Here is a 20,025-nt window from a genome sequence, read left to right as displayed (position 1 = left end):
AAATCCCAGTATTCACTACTTCTTAGTTCTCAAAAGGAGGTATTTATGGCTCTAGGAGAAATCAGGTGTGAAGAAATAAGCAACTTTTGGTCTTTTATTTATCTGGGAACCTTTGGAGCCGTAAGAAAAAGAGAAGCTGGCACAAAATCAGGTTGTTAAACCAAGTCAATATTATATTTAATGAGTGCTGGGAAGAGAACATTTGGATGGGTGTATGCATTCATGTATGTACATGAAACCAGCAACAGGGTAAAAAGCAGATTCTTACCCAAGGTCAGAATTTTTATTAAGCGCATTTCCATTAGCTGGAGAAACAACCTTATAAACCTTTACGTTAAACCATATAATGTGAAGAATCTCCATGGGAGAGATTTTTTTCACCCCCTAGAATACTTTTCCCCAAAAAACTTCACATTAAATTTCCTTGTAGAGTTGCATCACACCATGATTCTCCATATTCTCTAATATATACAGCATTCAAAATTTAACTTTTGCCATTTTTACTCAAATATTTCAATTATTCATGTGTAAACTTCAAATTATTTCACCTTAATAAAGTTTATTAAAAATATATATATATATACTCTCCAATTCAGAATAATATGATAGAACCTCCCATAGTGTAACAAAATCTTTATATAAAATATTAATTCAGTCTCCTTTTAACAAGTCTAATGAATGGAAATATTTATTCTATATAAATTTTATATATTTTTCATTTTAAAATCTTACTTAAAAAAAAAAAAAAAAAAAGCTGTGCCCCAAACCAGAACTGCAGAGCACCCCCGTGAGGGAAATGGCACGCGTCTCTGGTCTCAGCACACACAGTGTGGAAGAGTGCAGGCGGGTTAATGAGAGAACAACAAGATTGAGTTTTAGTACATCCGTAGGCCAAAGGCCACTCTTCAGTTTCCACAACAGTATCTATATTTTGGGGGTCTAACTCTTGAAACATTTCTACACTGACCCCAGAGGGAATCAATGAAAAATGTCTACTTCCTTCATTGAAATATTAGATGATGTATTTCAATATCACACCAAACCCTGTGTATGTGTACATATATAAAGAGACTGATAAAAGACTATATAATTTTTTTAAACTTGATGCTTATCATTAATGCATACTGTAGCAGTATAAAACACATTTTTCTGGGATAATGAGAAATCTAGCAGAAATTGTCCTGCATAACCTATAACTTTAACATCATTTAAAAAATAAAAATCAAGAGCCTCTGAGGCTACTTCTTCCCAGTCACCAGTTTTCTTAGCCCAATCCTGAAATATTGCCATACACAGTTATGTGTTTGAGGGATCACATTTAAATAGTTAAAATATATCTACAGTATGTCTTTCTTTATATTTGAGATAATCTTAGAATCTTGAGTGTGAAAATGTAAAAACAGTCACAAATGTCTCTACCAGAAATAAAAACACATCTAGGGTAGCCAGCAAATTCAAAGCAAAGCAAACATTTCGTACTCACACACTAATACTGAGGTCTGTAAGAAGAGTGGGATGAATAATAGATATACATAAAAGATATATTAGTTCCAATAGTATCCATTATTGTTTCTAACACCAATGCTTAAAAAAAAATTCTGTCATACAATCAAAATAGGCTGACATTGATAACTATTACATGTAAAAGTAGTGCACTATTTTTCTTTTGCAAAGCAAATTTGCATCCTAAGAGCTGGTAAACACTTTTTTTCAAAATACAGAAAAGGGTGAGACTTTAAAAAAAATTAAATTAAGGCATTCAAAATGGGAAAAGTTGCCTATCATGAAGCATTAGGAAATTGATATAATTAACATCAAACTTCCTGTTACAGTAAGTACTTGAACATGAACATGCAGCTTCCATGGGGTATACACAAATGAGTGATATCAACTCCAACATTATGGCTTTATACAAGTGCATAGCTGCAACTGCAGTAAGTTATGAGATCTGATTAATGTGTATAAAAAATAAAACGGGACATCTGAAGAACCCTCTTGCAGTATTACAGTACTATATATAGGGGTGTGTGTGTGTGCGCGCGCGTGTGTATATATGGAGAGAGACACACACACATATATGCACACACACAGTCTAATGGTCACTTCTTAAAGATGCAGTCTCTTATCACTGTAGTGGAATCCATTCCCAGACTCTTCTGGTAAATGTGCTGGTGAAATCTCTCTGTTGATGCTGAAAAGATGATTTCTTTAAACTTTAACTCTTCTCAATCCTTTTGTGCAATGTAGTGTGAGTGACTGCCAAGAGAGCTTTATGGAACAAGTTTGGAAGAGTTACATATGATATTCTTACTCTATTAACCAATCATTGTTGGTTCAACTTGCTGCTCCAAAGGAGCCCAGAAAATCTCCAAGATTTATAATTTATATTGCAGGAATAAAGGGAAATATATTTATATATATATATATATATGTATACAGGTATGTATGTGTGTGTGTGTGTGTGTGTGTGTGTGTGTGTGTGTTTGAGTATCAGTCTCTCAGGAAAATATAGCTTTTTAAGAAATTTGGGGCCATCATATTTCAGTCTTGTTTTAACTGGAAGAATATGATCACCTTGAATAATGACTGCATTCACAGAAGGCAGCTAGCTGGAAAAAAAGGAAAGACAAAGTTAGTTGATGCAGTAAAATAAGAGATTGTTAAATTCTTTGAAAGAGCATTCACTTATATAATTAAACTATGTAGTCTTCCAACTCCTATACTTTTAATACTTAAATCATGCATAAAACATATTTACTATATTACTTTTCTTATTTTTAGGTACATGCAATTATATTCTTATATTTTCCTATATTTTCTACAAACACAACACACAAGTTTTAATACGGTTAACTGGCTATTAGGGTTAGATAATATGTCACTGAGTAACTCAAGTGACTGTAAGTCTGCCTTGGAGATGAGCCGCTCGCTGCCTCATGTGGCTGAAAGAACAGTGAGCTTATGGACCAGGTTCTACTTGACTGTTTGACTCTTAGCCACATTTTTTAAATCTATAAAATGGGAACAAACACATTATTGTAGTAAATATATGTAAAAATACTCTGTAAATCCTGGTTATAAATACCTCCCAATAATACATGATTTAAGTCTATTTTTGTAATATGCTCACTTAGGTTAAGACAGACATTACTTCTTTTAAATCCATTCTGTGTAAAAGGTTTGACCATGAGATTCAATTTTCACTCAAATCTCCTTTAGCCATGGTTAACCAAACTATTTATGTGTTCTACAGGCACAAGAACTTTCACAGCACATCAGTAGCATTCCTCAGCAAGAGTAACATCAACTTTTCAGAAAGCAAACATCTCACAGCATCACAGAGAAAAGTCAAATCAGAAAAGTATTTTACAGCACTTATTAGACTTACAAAGTATTTATGGTTTCAATTCTCGCACGTTAGAGAAGGAAGGAGAGGGGGATGGAGGGAGGAAGGAATCCCATGCTATGTTCACAAACTAATACAGTTGTAGGAACTTGAAAACATTTTAAATTTTACTTCTCTGAATATGGCTTCTTTGGAATGAACAAAAAGTACCAGAATTAGCTCCTTTGTTATTTGCACATGTTTCATTCCTAAGATAAAAAACTGTAATTCCAACTGTATTGAAAATATATAGCCAGTAAAGATTCTGAACATAGCATTTCACTTTTATAACTTAACACAGAAATTTCAGTTAGAAACTTTTCTGAAAACTACTTTTCCAATACATACTACTAAAGACAACTTAATAAAATTTCAAAACTAGTCAAAAACAATGAAAACCCAAGTGCAAATCACATGCACTACTTGGAAATACTAAAATAACTCATTTTTCATTTTTTGATTTACCCCATTTATTTCTTCAGAAATCAAAAACATCGTCATCATCATCATCACCACCAACATCATCAAATGACCAATCCCAGTCTTTAAATGCCAAATCAAGCAATCTGCAACAGGAGGTTTGCAAATTCACATTCTAGCACTCTTTAGAAATGGCAGCTTAATATGATAATTATCTAGAAATCAAACTTTGTGCTGTGAAGATTTTAACTCTCCTAACAACACAGTCAAAATTAAGATGGTAGCACACACGGAGATCTTCTTTCTCTTTATATGTAAGTGCATATAACATTAGCCAGGTCTGATTTCTAGAATATCAGAGACCTGAAGACCGGTAATATTAGGGGATAAGATATGAGCTTCTCCCCACTGGGCCCAGATGAAGATAAATTGCTATCATCTTTATTTTTAAAAATAGGCGTAACTTTTTTATTGCTTTCACTGTGAGGTTCATGAATCAACTTATGCCAAGGTACTCATTTGGTCCCCAAAATCTCATTTGTGACCTCAACTTTAAAGTTGGTTCTTGGGGTGCCTGGGTGGCTCAGTCAGTTAAGCGTCTGCCTTTGGCTAAGGTCATGATCCCAGTTTTGGGATCAAGCCCTGCATCGGGCTCCCTGGTCAGCAGGAACCCTGCTTCTCCCTCTCCCTCTGCCCCTCCCCTTGCTCCTCCTCTCTCTCTCTAATAAATAAACAAAATCTTTAAAAAAAAAATAAAGTTGCTTCTTAAACTTGAATTTATATGGTTTACTCAATGCCATTTATATGCATATTCGCAGGCGTTATACCAATAACTGGACTGAAGGGGGAGTAGCGCGCAAGTATCTGCATTTTTTAAAAAAACATTCGTATTTATTTGAGAGAGAGAGAGACAGGGAGAGCACAAGCAGGGGGAGAGGAAGAGGGAGAAGCAGACTCCCCGCTGAGCAGGGAGCCTGATGTGGGGCTCGATCCCAGAATCCTGGGATCATGACCTGAGCCAAAGGCAGATGCTTAACTGACTGAGCCACCCAGGTGCCCAGAGTACCTGCATTTTTAAATAAAAAATCTGAAGTGAATTCTAATGCATCTGGTTGACTTTGGTAATCACTGACAGAGTATGTTGATAGATGGTTACCCTAACTGAAAGAAAATAAACCAACTCAAATTACTCTATTTCAAAATGTGCTAAATGTAGAATATTTGAGAAAATGCACAAAAACAGATATAATCATTCACTTAAACACAGATCACATTTTTCTACGTAACTTGTAGCTAAGGTACTGCTTGGGAGATTGAGATCAGTGGGCCATCCCGGGTATTCAAGCCCCAATTCTGAAAAATCTGCATTTCATACGCTCTCAAAACCTTTAAAGTGTGTGTGAAGTGCACACCTGTGTCACAGTCTTCAAATTTTAAGTTTGGTCACTAGGCTGTCAGCACAATACCTGCTGAGACTTCCCTTAAAGCCCCCTCAGCCCCTGCCAGTCAGCCATCTAATTCTTGTCATTTCAACATGAGAAAGCTTTCTCTTAGCTTCTTCCCTCCATTTTCACTGCCAGTAACCTTAGTGAAGGAGCTCATCAAGTCAACACACACCGATCTCCTGCTGAAAGACTTCTATCTGAAGGATAAAGTAAAAACTCCTACAGCACAGTGCACTCGGTCCTTTTCAGTCTGGTTCAACGCTCTCTCCAGTGATAGCTTCTGCCACACCCCTGCATCACGCTCTCCCCACTCTAACCCAAGACAATGTTACAAACACATAACACTGAAGTAATTCTGACAACTCGGTACCTCTGCACATAACATTTTGCCTACTATTGTCTTTTCCCTTATTTCGTTGCCTGGAAAATTACTGAAACTCCCTTTTGGAGATCTTTCTTGATGCCCTCAGGCAGAATTCTCCATGCTTTCCTTGTTCCCCTGTAATACTCACTCATGCCTCTATTATAAATAACATTCTGAAAGTACTGTAACTGTTTGATTTTCTCTCTCCTCCATTTAATTGGTCAGTGGGTACAACACACTGCAGGCCTGTGAAACTTACTACCAAAGACTGCTTTGGAAAGGAGCATTAGTACTTGGAGTTCGGCCAGAAATATGCGACACTGCCTCTTTCTTTACATGCTGCCAATACCACGTTTCTTAATCCTTACCAGTTTGACAGGTTTTACATTTTACTTTTAACTTAATTTTAACTTCTTTGCTTAATAATCAAGTTGATCACTTTTTCATATTAATAGTAAGGGCTGCATTTCCTCACTGATTTTTATATTGGGAAGAGGCAATCTTTTTCTTAATGATATAAGAACTCTATATACACAGATATAACCCATCTTTCTCATACACATTGCGAATATATATATATGTTGTTTTTAAATTTTACAAGGCTTTAATTTTTGGTTACTCAACCACTGACTTTCTTTCTTCCCTTTTACTCTTAGGAAGTTCTCCAATCCAAGATCAGATACATATTCACCTATTTTCTTCTACATCATTTAATGGATTTATTTTTGACACTTCAAGTTGTATATAGCTTTTTCATTTTTATCCAAATAATTAGTCTGTTAACTTCCTAATATTTAATAAAAGGAAAAGAACAAAACTGAAATAATGATAACATGGGGCAGCAGGGTGGCTCAGCTGGTTGAGCATCTGACTCTTGATATCAGCTCAGGTCATGATCTCAGGGTCATGAGATCGAGCCCTGTGTCGGGCTCTGCACTGGGGCATGAGGCCTGCTTAAGATTCTCTCTCCCTCTACCCCTCCCCTCAATAAATAAATAAAATAATGATAACATAGGAGCTCCCCCCACCCTTAAGTTTTAACTGTGGTGGCAATGCTTTATTTCTTAAAACTGGGTAAATGAGCATTTGTTGCATTTTTGCTTTATACTTTTCTGTGTGGCTTAAATATTACAGTTTAAAGAAGACCTTTAAAAGAAAAATAATTAAAGAGAAATGCCCTCAGCAAAGACCAGCATTCTGAGTCCTACTTTGGAACAAACTAAGGATCTCTCCAAACTATCTTTATCACAAATCAACATTATATTCACAAATTTTCTACTTTTCCAGCATTTTTTTTTAATTCGAAATTACCAAGAACAGCTTTGCGCAGTGGCAGTATCGTAGCCAGCGAGGTTTATCCGAGGCGCGATTATTGCTAATTGAAATTACCAAGAATACATTCCTCTGGAATAGCATTTCTACACATTTTTTATAGGCTGTCAATTAATTCATTTCTGCTCGTATCACGGTGAGGTGGTGCAGTATTACAGCTGAGGATGCAGGATCTGGAACTAGACTATCTGGATCTGAACTCAGGACTTTGTTGTTATTTGGTGTGTGACCTCAGATACACAGTGCTTCTGTGCCTTTGTCTCCAGGTCTGTCAAATGGAGACATTAAGAGCTAAATCACAGGGTGGCTATGAGGGTAAAAGTACACTTAAAGCTCACAGAAGAGTGCCTGGCATAAAATATGCCCTCGAAAATGTTGTCTTCTACAATAGTAGCTAACGCTTGTTTAACTTTCACTTCCCTACAGAAAAAGGGAAGTGCTGCAAAGAGCTAAAAAGTAGAATCAGAACCAGGAATGTCACAAAAGCCAAAGGAAAAGAAATGTAATGGTGTGGTCATTAACAAACACTGAGGAAAAGTTAAAAAAAAAATCAGATGATTACTTACAGGTATTATGTTTTAGTGCATATATAAATACATTTGATGATTTTGATAATGTCTAACAAAGCCAAACATTTGTCTTAAGAAAGACACCATGCGAGTCAGTTCAATTAAAGCTAGATTATACAAAGAGCTAGATATTAAATTACTGCTGGTATCAACCAGAAATGCTGTTTCTACGTGTTCCTGGATGATCCTTTCACAGCTCTACCCATTTGTCTATTATAATGTTATAAATTACTGGAACGTTAAAGGCCATCAAGTCCAAGGCTTGACTCCCCTCCAGAGCCCTGTTGTTCACTGTCAGACTACATACGCATGACAAATTGAGGAGGGTGCTCTTTCCCAGTGTCACCAAGCAGTCACCTGAATCGGGTACTAACACTGCTGGTGATTCAATAGTGAATGCCCTACTCTAGAGCAAGCCAAGTCTTCCAATTTTGGAAATCTCTGACTGCCTGATACTTTTCCCTTTCTGAGTTACAAATGTGTCCCTCTGCTTGGTTCTTGTTCTAATACATCATCTACAGAAAAGTCCTCTAAATCTTCACTGCTGTTTACCATCTCCCATTCTTCCGAATAATTTCTTCAGATGGCTAAACAGCCTTAGTTCCCTCACTTGCTACGCATGTAACACTTTCAAATGATCCACTACTCCCTCTGTTATTCTCTTTCGTATACCCTCCAATTTGTGTAGACTACTCTTAAAATGTGACACCCAAAATGAAATGCAAACTTTAGGGTGATTCATGTAAGACAGCAACAGATATAATTTTATGAGTTAATGAAGCAGTGGAGTCACAGATGTTAAAGACAATGGAAATAATGCTCTAGACACATAATAAAATATAAAATTGCATCTTAAATGTGCCCATCTTTATGCTTAAAATTTCAGAGTATATTAGACAAAAAATGTTCACAAAAATACCCTAGACATTTTATAGTCAGTTTTGATATTAGTTTTATCTACATGCATAGTTGTGAGAGAAAAAAAAATCCCTATTACTTACTGTTGCTATGCAAAATGTATTAAAAAATCAATGAAGAATGATTCGAAGGGCAGGGCCAGAACTAAAACAAAACAAAAAGCAACAAAAATAAAAAGTAAATGTGCCTCCAATAGATCAAAATGCTAAAGTGGGGAAGAAGGGGCTGACAAAGTATTTATGAGTCAGTGAACGTGAAAATTGTTAGGTAATTGAAAACATGCCTCACTTAGTCTGAAATCTGCTTCAAAAACGAATTCTATGTGTTATCATCACAAGTAGTGAAATCATTAATTTATCAAATAGTACCAAAGAGTAAAATCTATTAAAGGAGTGGAGTTCTTACAGTCCTGCATCTGAAATTATTTGCCCCTCTACAGTCTCAATCAAAAAGAAAGATAATAATACCTGTCTATTCTACTCCACAGGACTATTTTAAAGATCAAATGACAGAATATGCAGAAAGTTGAATGAGAGAACAGATTATGGAAGCACTTTGGAAGCTGTGAAGCACTAGATAGTGTAAGCTATTACAACAGGATAGCATCCATGCATTAATAGTTCTACAATACTAATAACAGAAATTTAATTTTTAGATGTTTTGCGCATGGCACATGGAATGACCTTCAGTGTCTTTGAATTCTTTGAGTTTCTTCAGCTTAATTACTATCATATAATCACTAATTTTATAGTATTTAGTATTCTCATACCTCACAGAAAAATTCAACATTTTCACTGCTGAAACACCAATTCTACCTTTGTCATTCTAAATTATTTCCTTGAGATAACAGTTTCAAGAAAAGTTTCATATAAGATGTTTGTGGTTAGAATGAAAAGATTTCTGATAATAACAGCCAATGCACATCATTATTCATATACTGAAGGTCCTGTGTTAGGGAACAAAAAGGATACCTGAAATTAGATACCTGATCTGATATACTTTATCCTTTAGCTAACTAACCGAATCTTCATGGTCATTTCAACGAATAGCAATATTTACAAATGCTGCAGTAGCTAGTAAGCCGAGAAATGGTTATTCTGAATCAAGAATGAAATGACTATAATGTAGCCATATGAAAACAGTTCCATCAAAACGTTTTGTGCATTCATCGTCTCGGAATTTACTCCCTAGTCCCAACTCTGCCTCAAATACAAAGAATGCGCACTTTACCCATTAGTTAATATCTGCATTTTTAAGATTGATCTCTATTGCTCTTTAAATCATAAACAAGTTATTATTCTAAACTTATAGATGTGAATTAAGACTTAAGAAGATTTCAGTCCTGCTTCCCAAGTCATCTAACATAAGTTTAAGAGGTTTGCAATACTAAACACAATGTGTGCACCCGACACTTACAAGTCTGTGTGTACACTGTCTACTAAATCATTAGTCAGTGTACTTATAAAATCTTAAAATATTATGATTACATACATAAACATGACAAAAATGAGCCCTTTATATATTTTTGGTTAAATTTAATATATGTGTGTGATTTAGTAAACAAATTTGCACTGCATTCAACTACATCAATGAAGGAGACATACATACTAAAACAGTTTCAAACATCTGGTATCCCATGGTTCACTGACATACCAAGCAAAGGAACACTACAATTAGGAGAGTTTGTAGTTGAACATAAATAGCAAAATATTTAAAAAGACACAAGTTTTTAATCACATTTTGATTTACTACCTTGGTTTGTTTGGGGCAAGCTGTCGACTTGGCCGTCTAATAGACTGGTTTTGCTGTATCTTCATCGAAGTTCTAGGAGATGACCGTGCAAAAGGGTCTGGAGCTGGAGGCTTTTTAGGTATCTTTTTCACTAACCGACTAACCCACTTCTGCTGCTCTTCTGTAGAATTTGCTAACAACAATAGATTCTTTGCCGTCGAAATATCGTAATAAACTATAAAGAAATATTTGAAAAAAATTAGTATGTCTAAATTCATCTGAACATAAGTAATATTGATGAAGTAAGTAACTTACTCTTTACCTTTGCAAGGCGCTATAATCTCCTCCTTTTTGTCCATGTGATCTTTATGACATTTAATATGGCAGCGCCGGCACTCTAAAGCAGGGGGAGGTTTAAACATATGCCACAATGGCTTCATACAAGCCTCACAGTTGGTTGGGAAATGATAGAGAGTAGGAATAAATTCATGTCCTTTATGGCAAATATAATTTGATTTTTCTCCCACTGGCTCCACTGGAAATTCTTGTTCCTTCTTACTTTCTCCTTCATTGGCATACAGAATCTATAATTAGCAAAAAGAATAATGAGTGATTTCCAACAGAGATTATTTTTTATGTAGTAACAATTCTCATAGTGTACATAATATTAGCCTAAATCATTCAATGAGAAGAAAATGCATTTGATGTTCAAACATTAGTAGGTTCTGTCTAATCAAGAGCTTCTATGAGAAAAGTCATTGGGACAGTCAGTTGGCTCACATTTCAGAAAAAACCTATCTTGTTCAAACATGCCTACTTATTTTCTCCATGATATCTTACTATATTTTAGCAATTTCATCAGAATAGGCCAAAAGGTAAATTTTCACTTGATGGGTGTTAGAACGTTTTCCTGGGAGGGAGTGTTCAAAACAATCCCCCTAAGAGATGTGGCAATTATACAGATTGAAGCTCTACGATTCTCAAAAACAGACAGGTGGGTGATGATGGCAAACACAGCTTTAATGAAAAGATTTGTATTTGGAGAGCTGAGGAAGAAAAGAGGAAAGGATGTATAATACACCCAAATAAACATCATAAGCATACAGAAAATGAGTGGCCAACTCTCTTACAGTACACCAAGCACAATGACCTTTATATAGAAGGAACTCAATAATTATTGGTTTGACTAATTTTAAAATAGAAGCCAAAGAGGGAAAAATTTGGCTTCACTTTAAACTGGAAGCAAAATGGTTACTCGGTGCAGAATTTAACTTCATAAGCAAGTTTTTTAACGTTCTAGAGAGCTGAGCATAAAATCAGAAACAGAAGAGAAAAAAACGTCATGACAGGTGTGCCTGGCTGGCTCGGCGGTAAAGTGTGCAACTCTTGATCTTGGGGTTGTGAGTTCAAGCCCCACACTGGGTGTAGAGATTACTTAAAAATAAAAAATCTTAAAATACAACGACAGCAAAGGCCAGAAATATGATATAAACACACTAGACTTTAACAAGTGAAATGGAGAGAAGAATGAAGATGTATCCAAACAGAATAAGAACAAAAGACACAGAAAAACAAATGACCTTTAAATGGGACTAAAATCGAAAGGTAATCTAAAGAAGGCCCAAGAATAAAGAAATTTGATATGTCTTATCATACTAAGAACCTTAGTCTAAAGGTGAAAAAAACAAAATAAATTCAACCAACCAAAAACAAAATAAAGCTATTTACCTGAAATATCCTTGGAATTTCTTTAGCATCCGCTCTATATACATCTGTCTGTGTAACTGGTCGGACATGAAATAATTTGCTATAAAAGATTTTTTATAAAGGAATAAAATATTACCAAAGGATCAAATTAAATTAATTACTCTATACTTATGTCAGAAGTTAAAACTGACTACTTCGACCCATATTAGAAGGCCACCGGATACCTTGGTTCTATTAATTTAATCACTCCTTGAGATTTTGAGTATTTCCAGGAAATCAGAAATTTTCTAATTAGTTTCAGAATACAACATATTAAAGACCCATGAAATAAAGATATTTTAGCTAACTCTATATCCCAGACTTTCATCTCTATGAAGCAAATACAAGAAAATGTATCAACAGTACAGTATGTGCTATACTGTATGAGCACATCTATCTACATACTATCTACATGAGTAATAAATAGCACTAATTTGACAGAAAAGGTCACATTACTCTCTTGTACTTTAAAAGAGAAAGTTTCTAAATATTCTAATGAAAACACTTACTCTATATCTAAAACCATGTAAGGATTAGATTGTTCTTTATCTTGTTCACTGTCATAGAAAAGAATCTTCTTACTGCTTACAATCACATACTGTTAAAGAAAGGGAGGGAAGGAATTAATGACTAAAATTAATATATATCTTATTTATTTCTACAGCAACAAAAATCACATAAAATACTTAAGTTAAATAACTAAGAAGTTCTCAATATATCCTTAGAAAAGTCTTCCTTAAAATAACAAATTTAGTTTGCATACATTTTAAATAAGCAAATTGGAGAGGAAATGAATTCAAATATTTTTTGGACTGACTTAGCTTCAAAATCCAATAACGCAAATAACCTTATTGCTACGGTTTGAATGTTTGTGTTCCCCCCAAATTTTTATGTAAAACCCTAACACTTAATGAGATGGGTTAGCTCGAGGGGCCTTTGGAAGGTGAATGAATAGGCCATGAGAGGAGAGACCTCCTGAATGGGATTAATGCCCTTATAAAAGGGACTCCAGAGAGATCCCTAGCCCTTTCCCCCATGTGAGAACACCGCAAGAAGTCTGCAACCTGAAAGCGGGCCTTCACCAGAACCCAACCATTTGGCATCCTGATCTTAACTTCCAGGTCCCAAAAGTGTGAGAAACAAATTTCTATTGCTCCTAAACTACCCAGTCTGTTTTGTTACAGCAGCCTGAATACACTAAGACATTTACCAAAAATCAACAGCATGATATCAATAAATCATAGTAACAGAGGAAAAGAAATTAATAGGTCTTTCTATCATACCCAGAGTTGTTTTCCCACTGAAACAACAAAACACCAAGGCCAACAGACTTTTGTTTTCCCAACACCAAAAACTGTTTTATTATTATGATGATCAAAGGGTTTTTTTTCCCTTCACAAAGATACATAAAATCACATCATTCCAAATCAGGGAGTGCAAAGTTTTGCGTGTCTGAAAGTTCTAGTTATATGTATCTTAGAACTACAAATGTAAAATGGCTATAGCTAAACCAAAAGCAAAATAAAAGAACCATATTCAAAAATACCAATTACCTTTTTAACCCATCCAAATTTCTTAGTGTTGTTTCGTACAGGCAATGAAAGCCATCCTTCTAGTCTTGATTCTATAAACAAGCAGAAGATATGAGGATAAATTTACCAATTCTCCTAAGAAAATGAGGAATTCAATAAAGTTTTAATATAAAAATCACAGAACAAATCAAATACGCCCTTCAGAATTTATCATTATACATTATCTAGGCTATAATAATAATGCAGGCAGTATAAGCAAGTTATGGAATGCCAAACAAAATCCAGGCTACAGCACATTGAAAATATATATTCTGTAGCTTATAAAGTCAAATGTTCCCTGCTGATTAAATTCATGCATCTGCAAAGCTCAGCAGAAAAGGTACAAGAAAGAGAAGCAGTTCTCTATTCTCACTAGTGCACCTGTATTAGAATTCTTTATTTTTCCTTTGGAAGAGGCCTAGTTATTGATATAGTGCATATGTATCTTCTTCGAAGAGAAAACATTTAAGTGAGTAATTACGAGTTCAGAGAAAATGGATTTTTTAAATGGCTAAAATAAAATAAAATAAAATTGTGTAAATCACAGATCAAATTTGGTTAATGAATAACAATATAACTAAAACATTTCTAAATTCCAAAATAGCAAAATCAGTAAAATTCTAGTTCAACAAAGGAAACTGCTTGAATCCTCAGAATTTGTTCCAATGGCATGTACCATTGGACCATCATCATCCAATGATCTGTACCATTTAATGAAATGATTAGGTGCAACAAGTATTTCTGGAGGTTATTCTAATATTCTAATTCTAATTCTAAATTCTAATATTCTAATGATCACTTACTGAACCGTGCTAGATGCTTAACATCAATATTTTTTAATCCTTACAACCTCACAGAAATGCACCTCTGACTCCAGAACCTATACCCTCTCATATCAACAACCTTCTAGACTCTGTGAACAGAAAAGCTGTCATTAAAAACAGCCTATATAACGTAACTGTCTGGACATGGTCCTACACCAACTTAAGGGACTAAATCAGATGATCTCTAACAATGAGTACACTGAATTTTATTGCTAAAATCTAAAACTTCAATACAATCCCTTGTGATTTATGTTAGATAAGGTTATATACTTGGGCAATGTGACAACAATGTAAATAACTATAGCTATTTCACTTTGCATTCAATTAGTAAGAAACTAAATTTTACCTTATATTCAACTGCTCATACACTAATTTCCTGTGGCATTTACATTAAACAAGGTTTGTCCTTATACGAGCTTTGTGCTAAACAGAGATTTTATGTTTTCCAACTAGTTTCCTCATTTAAACTGTAAGTCCTTTAAGGGCAAAGTCCTTTCAGTTCAAATGTCTTAAACTCTCTTTTAAGGCCTAACACAAGGTTGACGAGCTAAACACTCAATGAAAACCTACATACATCCTCTCAAACAGTCTACGTGGTTTTTTTTGTACTGTCACTCTTAATAAGAAACTTCAGAAAAAATTTCTCTTTGGCTGAAAATGGATGACACAGGCAGTAAAACCATATGCTTTTAAATGATATAAAGTTGACAAAGTAAGTCTATCAAATGTAACAGCAATGCCATATGACAACACCTTTAAAAATTCTTTGTTCATGCAGCATTTTCTTTTTAACTGAGACCAGAACAATTTGTTAGAGTTAGTGAATATTAGTTAATGTCACAAAAATTTTGTAAAAGGACTGAAATTAAGGGTAGTGGGGAAAACCCCAAAGGTGAAAGATTTTCAGGATATCACCTGTACCATTAGGTTCCGATGAAATAGGTAAGTAAGGCAAAGGTTCTTCTTCTGAGTCAGAATCAGAGTCAAGAAGCATATGAGAACTGGAAGGCTTAGTGGCAATATTGAGAGAAGTAGAGGAACGTTGGTAGGTGAATGACATGGATTCCATAGTGCGTGATTGAGTGATATGAACTAAACACCCAACATAAAAGGAAGTAAGAATGCAGAAAGAAATTAAGAGAAAATAAAATGAAAATTTGAAAAAAGAGCTACCTATAATATATAAAGAGTTAATTTAAGTAACTAAATATGTGGAACTTTCTTTTGCATTTTTTCACAAGAATTTTTGTCAAAAATCAATAAATAACGTAAGTTTAAACAGTTGTTTGAATCCCCACTCCAAGGAGTTACATTTTCTCTTAAAGAACTGACAAACATTTTTCTCAGGAGCAGTAAATCTCAGGGCTTAACACAATCAACTGCTTTATATTTAAGAAAAAGGCTTTCAATAAAAACAACGTAAGAGCTGAAAATAAATCTGTACCTGGAAATCCATCATCGGGCTCAGCATCCCCTGGTCCACTGCCTATACTGGAACTATCCAGACCAATATGCAACGCCTGGAGCTGTGACCGCAGCTGCTCAATGTCACTATCTTTACTGTCCAGTGTCATCTGCAGTTCAATTCGAATCTGGCTCTCTTCAGCTATTTGCTACAAGAGATTAAATTACATGAAATTAACTGGATGCTATATACCTCATAATTTTGCTTAATTCAATAACAATTATGAAGTAATAGGAATGTTCTATAATCAATAAGATATATATATAGACATAAAAATACTTTCACTTCTTAAAAAAAAGTCTTCAATCTAGAGTTCAAAAAGTATTCTTACAGCCTGCATTTCATTCAGTTCTTTCTGATACTTGATCATCTGCTGGGTCAGTTTTTCACGTTCAGATTTAAGCTCCATATGTAGCTTTCTATTCTCTTTCTCTTTTCTCCGCATATCGGTGTCACTACCACGCTTGACAGGTTCTTTTCGATTCATGATCTCAGCCAACTTATTCACAGCCTTAAAAACATAAAAATAAGTATGTAATTAAATGAAATAAATCATATTGATGGTTCTTGGTAATTTACCAATAACGAGTTATATGACCACTAATAATCTCCTTCCCGGGGCGCCTGGGTGGCACAGCGGTTAAGCGCCTGCCTTCGGCTCCGGGCGTGATCCCAGCGTTCTGGGATCGAGCCCCACATCAGGCTCCTCCGCTATGAGCCTGCTTCTTCCTCTCCCACTCCCCCTGCTTGTGTTCCCTCTCTCGCTGGCTGTCTCTATCTCCATAGAATAAATAAATAAAATCTTAAAAAAAATAATAATAATAATCTCCTTCCCTTTACACACAGGGCAAGAGAGAAATACAGTCTATATTAAACAAAACATTTCTTCATTATTCATTATCCTTCTCCAACCTGTATTAGTTTTTCACTCTCTTGTTTTCTGAGAAATGCAATTTAAAATGTTTACAGGTTGGACCTGATGTCACTTTCTACCACTTTGAGTTTTTAGTTTCAAGAGAGACTTTTACTAGGCAGATCCACTTTTATCCCAGAGAAAGGAAATTTTGCACCGGCATCCCATTAGTAAAATACAGTATGTCCAACCAGAGCACTGAGGATCTGGGACCCACAAAGATTCATGCTGTATACAAAATCACAGAATTGGCAGAAGGATGGTTAATAGCCAAAGGTGCCTTTTCAGACTAACCCTTTCTCAGACTGTCAGCAAATGTTCACTCTCTATAATTTCTTAAAAGCAAAAAAAATTTACCAGATGACAATAAAAAATCAGGAGAGAATGTGATTTCATATGGAAAAATTAAGGAAACTTGAAGTAAACACTGAACTGGACAATGTTAGCCAAATCTACCTGCTCGCAACCGGACAAAAATCAGGGAATTGTGAGGGTTCACAAATACTGATACACTCAATGATCCCTCCAGTCAATCTGCAGAGGGAGACTACAAAAATTTCAAAATCTTCTTTATAGTTTATCACACCTACCTGAGTTTTGAGTGTTCTCTCTGTGAGCAGCTGCTTCTCAAACTGTGCTTTAATAGCGGCTGCGCTGATCTCCTCATCTTTCAGCCGTGACAGCTCTGAAACACAGGGAAATGTCAAGATTGTATTAATAACCACAGCAATGACAAAGCAATAGGCATATTTAAAATAAACTTTATTCTTTATTAATACATACGTTCTTGGGCATCTTTCAATTTGTTATTTAATTCTTCTTTCTCATTTGCAAGATTGGCAACATCACTAGTTAGTGTCCTGTTCGTTTCTTCAAGCTAAAAAATGAAAGTAGAAAAAAAAATCATATGCCAATTTACAAAATCTAAGTTATAAAGCAATCATGCAAAATAAAAATAGACTATGCTGCTAAAACTCTTATTTTTCTAAGTACATCTATCTCTACACGTTGTGGCTTTGTGGAACCTTATGGAACTTCACCCTTGATGAGAATTTTGCTAACCATCACCGACTTCGTGTGCACCCCAGGAAGCCAAAACCGGCCCCTTCTCTCAAAAATCCTTAGCAGTATTTTTAATGAGAAAAATATTTAATAAACTAAAACAAACAAACATTATAACAAATTTCTGCATTTCATCATGCAGAATAAAAATTTTAAAATGGTAATATTTCTTTCAGATCATTTTAAAACAAAACAAAATTTTACTAAAGAAGCTGACATCCTTATTTATTATTCTTTCCAAATCCTACTCCTACTCTTCCTTCCCACCCAAAAGAAATTGTACTGTGAATTATGTGTTGATCCTTCCCACCCATGACTATATACTTTTGTTACAAAAACATAAAACAGTAAATAGTGTGGTTTTATGTGATATTAAATTGTCCATAAACAGCATCCCACTGTATCTTTCTATAATTGCTTTCACTGGACATTATATTAAGAATTAAACTGTTGACATATAAAGATCTTAATTAATTTATTTTAACTGATACAGTAATTCCATCTTCTACCTCATTTCACTTATCCATTCGTCTACTGATAAGACATTTGAATTTTGGGGGCGCCTTAGTGGCACAGTCAGTTAAGCATCTGCCTTCAGCTCAAGTCATGATCTCAGGGTCCTGGGATTGAGCCCCATGTCTGGCTCCTTGCTCGGCAGGGAGCCTGCTTCTCCCTCTTCCTCTGCCGCTCCCCCTGCTTATGCTATCTTGCTCTCTCCTTCTCTCTCTCTCACATAAATAAGTAAAATCTTAAAAAAAAAATAGTAATAATAAATTTCCACATATCCTTATGGGCAACCCTCTTGGATCCCCTCCCTCTTTGGGAGCTTTGTACTATAACTTATACTATCTTCAATAAACTTTGATTTGGGGCACCTGGGCGGTTCAGATGGTTAAGCATGTGCCTTTGGCTCAGGCCATGATCCCAGGGTCCTGGAATCGAGCCTCGCACTGTGCTCCCTGCTCAGTGAGGAGCCTGCTTCTCCCTTTCCCTCCGCCACTCCCCCTGCTCTTTCTGTCAAATAAATAAATAAGATCTTCAAAAAAAAAAAAAAAAAAAGACACTTGAATTTTTGCTATTAAAAACATTACTGCTGCTATGAAAACTGGCCTAAATTTCTCCAGCGTATTTATCTTAACATAGACTTTCTTTGGATTATGTGAATATTTAAACTTCCATATTTTGAATATTAATACTTAAAATAAAAAAAAAATATTTAAAACTGCCGTACCACTTACTATATACTATGCCATCTACGTTTACACTCTCCATACTTGTAAATGAGAATGTCATTTCCCTCATGTCTTTCAAACACTTGAAATTAGTCAGACACTGAATTTTGCCATTATAATGAGTATGAAATGGTATTTCAAAGTTATTTTATCTAGCCTTTTCTGAAGAGTAGTTAGGTTAAGCATCTGCTTATGTTTTTAGGGTTTTCTCTTTTGGCCAATTTTTCTTCTAGATTGTTTTTAACTTTTTCTTAGTGAGCTCGAAGGAGTGCCACATGTGTTCCTGATACTAGTCCCTTGTTTAATGAACACATTACAAATATCTTCTCCCTCTAATTTGTTTGTCATCTTTTGCCATAGTAAGTTTTGGATTTCATTCTAATTGTTTAAATTTTTTCTTTTTCACATTTAGGCCTTTAAGATAGCTAGAATTTATTTTTGTTATGTTGTAAAAGGTAAGGATCTAACTCTATTCCTTTCCCTATAAAAACAGAGTCATCCCAAACCATTTATTACATCTGAATCCTTACCCACCAATGTGTCTATTACCACTACTATCATATACCACGTTCCTGTACATGCATGAACCTGGCTCTGGCCTCCCTACTCATTTCCACTGAACAGGATTAAATATCCTTGCTCTAATACCATACTTTTTAACCACGGTAGCAATTTAATGACAAATTCAACTACTTGATACGTTACTTCTCTGAAATTTTCCTTATAATTTTTTTCAACCTGCATAGGAGTACCTTCATGGTAGTTTCAAGATTCTTTTCAACTAAACTTTGTTTAACAAGAAAAAAAAAAGTCTTATACTGCTTCTCCATCTGATATTTCCCTTTCACTTCAGTTCTTTCACTCTGAATTTACGAACAGGTAGAGCCACTGGAAGTAGGTCTTTTTTGAGCCTCTGCCAAACACTGAGAAGCGAATGTTCACTGGATCCAAAATCCTATAGCCAGCATATGAGATTTTTCATTTCCATCTGTGGTACTTCCCTAGTGCTTTTAAGGAAGACTGATGATACAGTAATTTAATTAAAATC

General features: G+C 35.0%; 1 protein-coding gene and 1 pseudogene across 1 annotated transcript in view; one reads left to right on the top strand and one right to left on the bottom strand.

Moving 5' to 3' along the window:
- Positions 1 to 147: 147 nt before the first annotated feature.
- The window catches only part of ROCK2 (Rho associated coiled-coil containing protein kinase 2), a 133,839-nt gene continuing 113,961 nt past the window's right edge, over positions 148 to 20,025 (bottom strand). The window contains exons 24-35 of the mRNA XM_045776013.2: positions 17,467 to 17,560; positions 17,274 to 17,368; positions 16,102 to 16,281; positions 15,750 to 15,918; positions 15,221 to 15,397; positions 13,464 to 13,534; positions 12,420 to 12,508; positions 11,893 to 11,971; positions 10,487 to 10,748; positions 10,186 to 10,399; positions 3,851 to 3,951; positions 148 to 2,609 (exon numbers count right to left, since the gene is read on the bottom strand). Coding sequence (XP_045631969.2) covers positions 3,864 to 3,951; positions 10,186 to 10,399; positions 10,487 to 10,748; positions 11,893 to 11,971; positions 12,420 to 12,508; positions 13,464 to 13,534; positions 15,221 to 15,397; positions 15,750 to 15,918; positions 16,102 to 16,281; positions 17,274 to 17,368; positions 17,467 to 17,560 — 1,518 coding nt within the window. The 3' untranslated portion in view covers positions 148 to 2,609; positions 3,851 to 3,863. The remainder of the gene's footprint in view (positions 2,610 to 3,850; positions 3,952 to 10,185; positions 10,400 to 10,486; positions 10,749 to 11,892; positions 11,972 to 12,419; positions 12,509 to 13,463; positions 13,535 to 15,220; positions 15,398 to 15,749; positions 15,919 to 16,101; positions 16,282 to 17,273; positions 17,369 to 17,466; positions 17,561 to 20,025) is intronic.
- On the top strand, positions 6,933 to 7,051 carry LOC123778587 (U4 spliceosomal RNA; annotated as a pseudogene).

The sequence above is a fragment of the Ursus americanus genome, chromosome 7 (assembly GCF_024610735.1).
Source record: "Ursus americanus isolate L20-20 chromosome 7, mUrsAme1.1.p, whole genome shotgun sequence".
Classification (NCBI taxonomy): domain Eukaryota; kingdom Metazoa; phylum Chordata; class Mammalia; order Carnivora; family Ursidae; genus Ursus; species Ursus americanus.
This window is presented reverse-complemented; position numbering and strand designations above follow the sequence as displayed.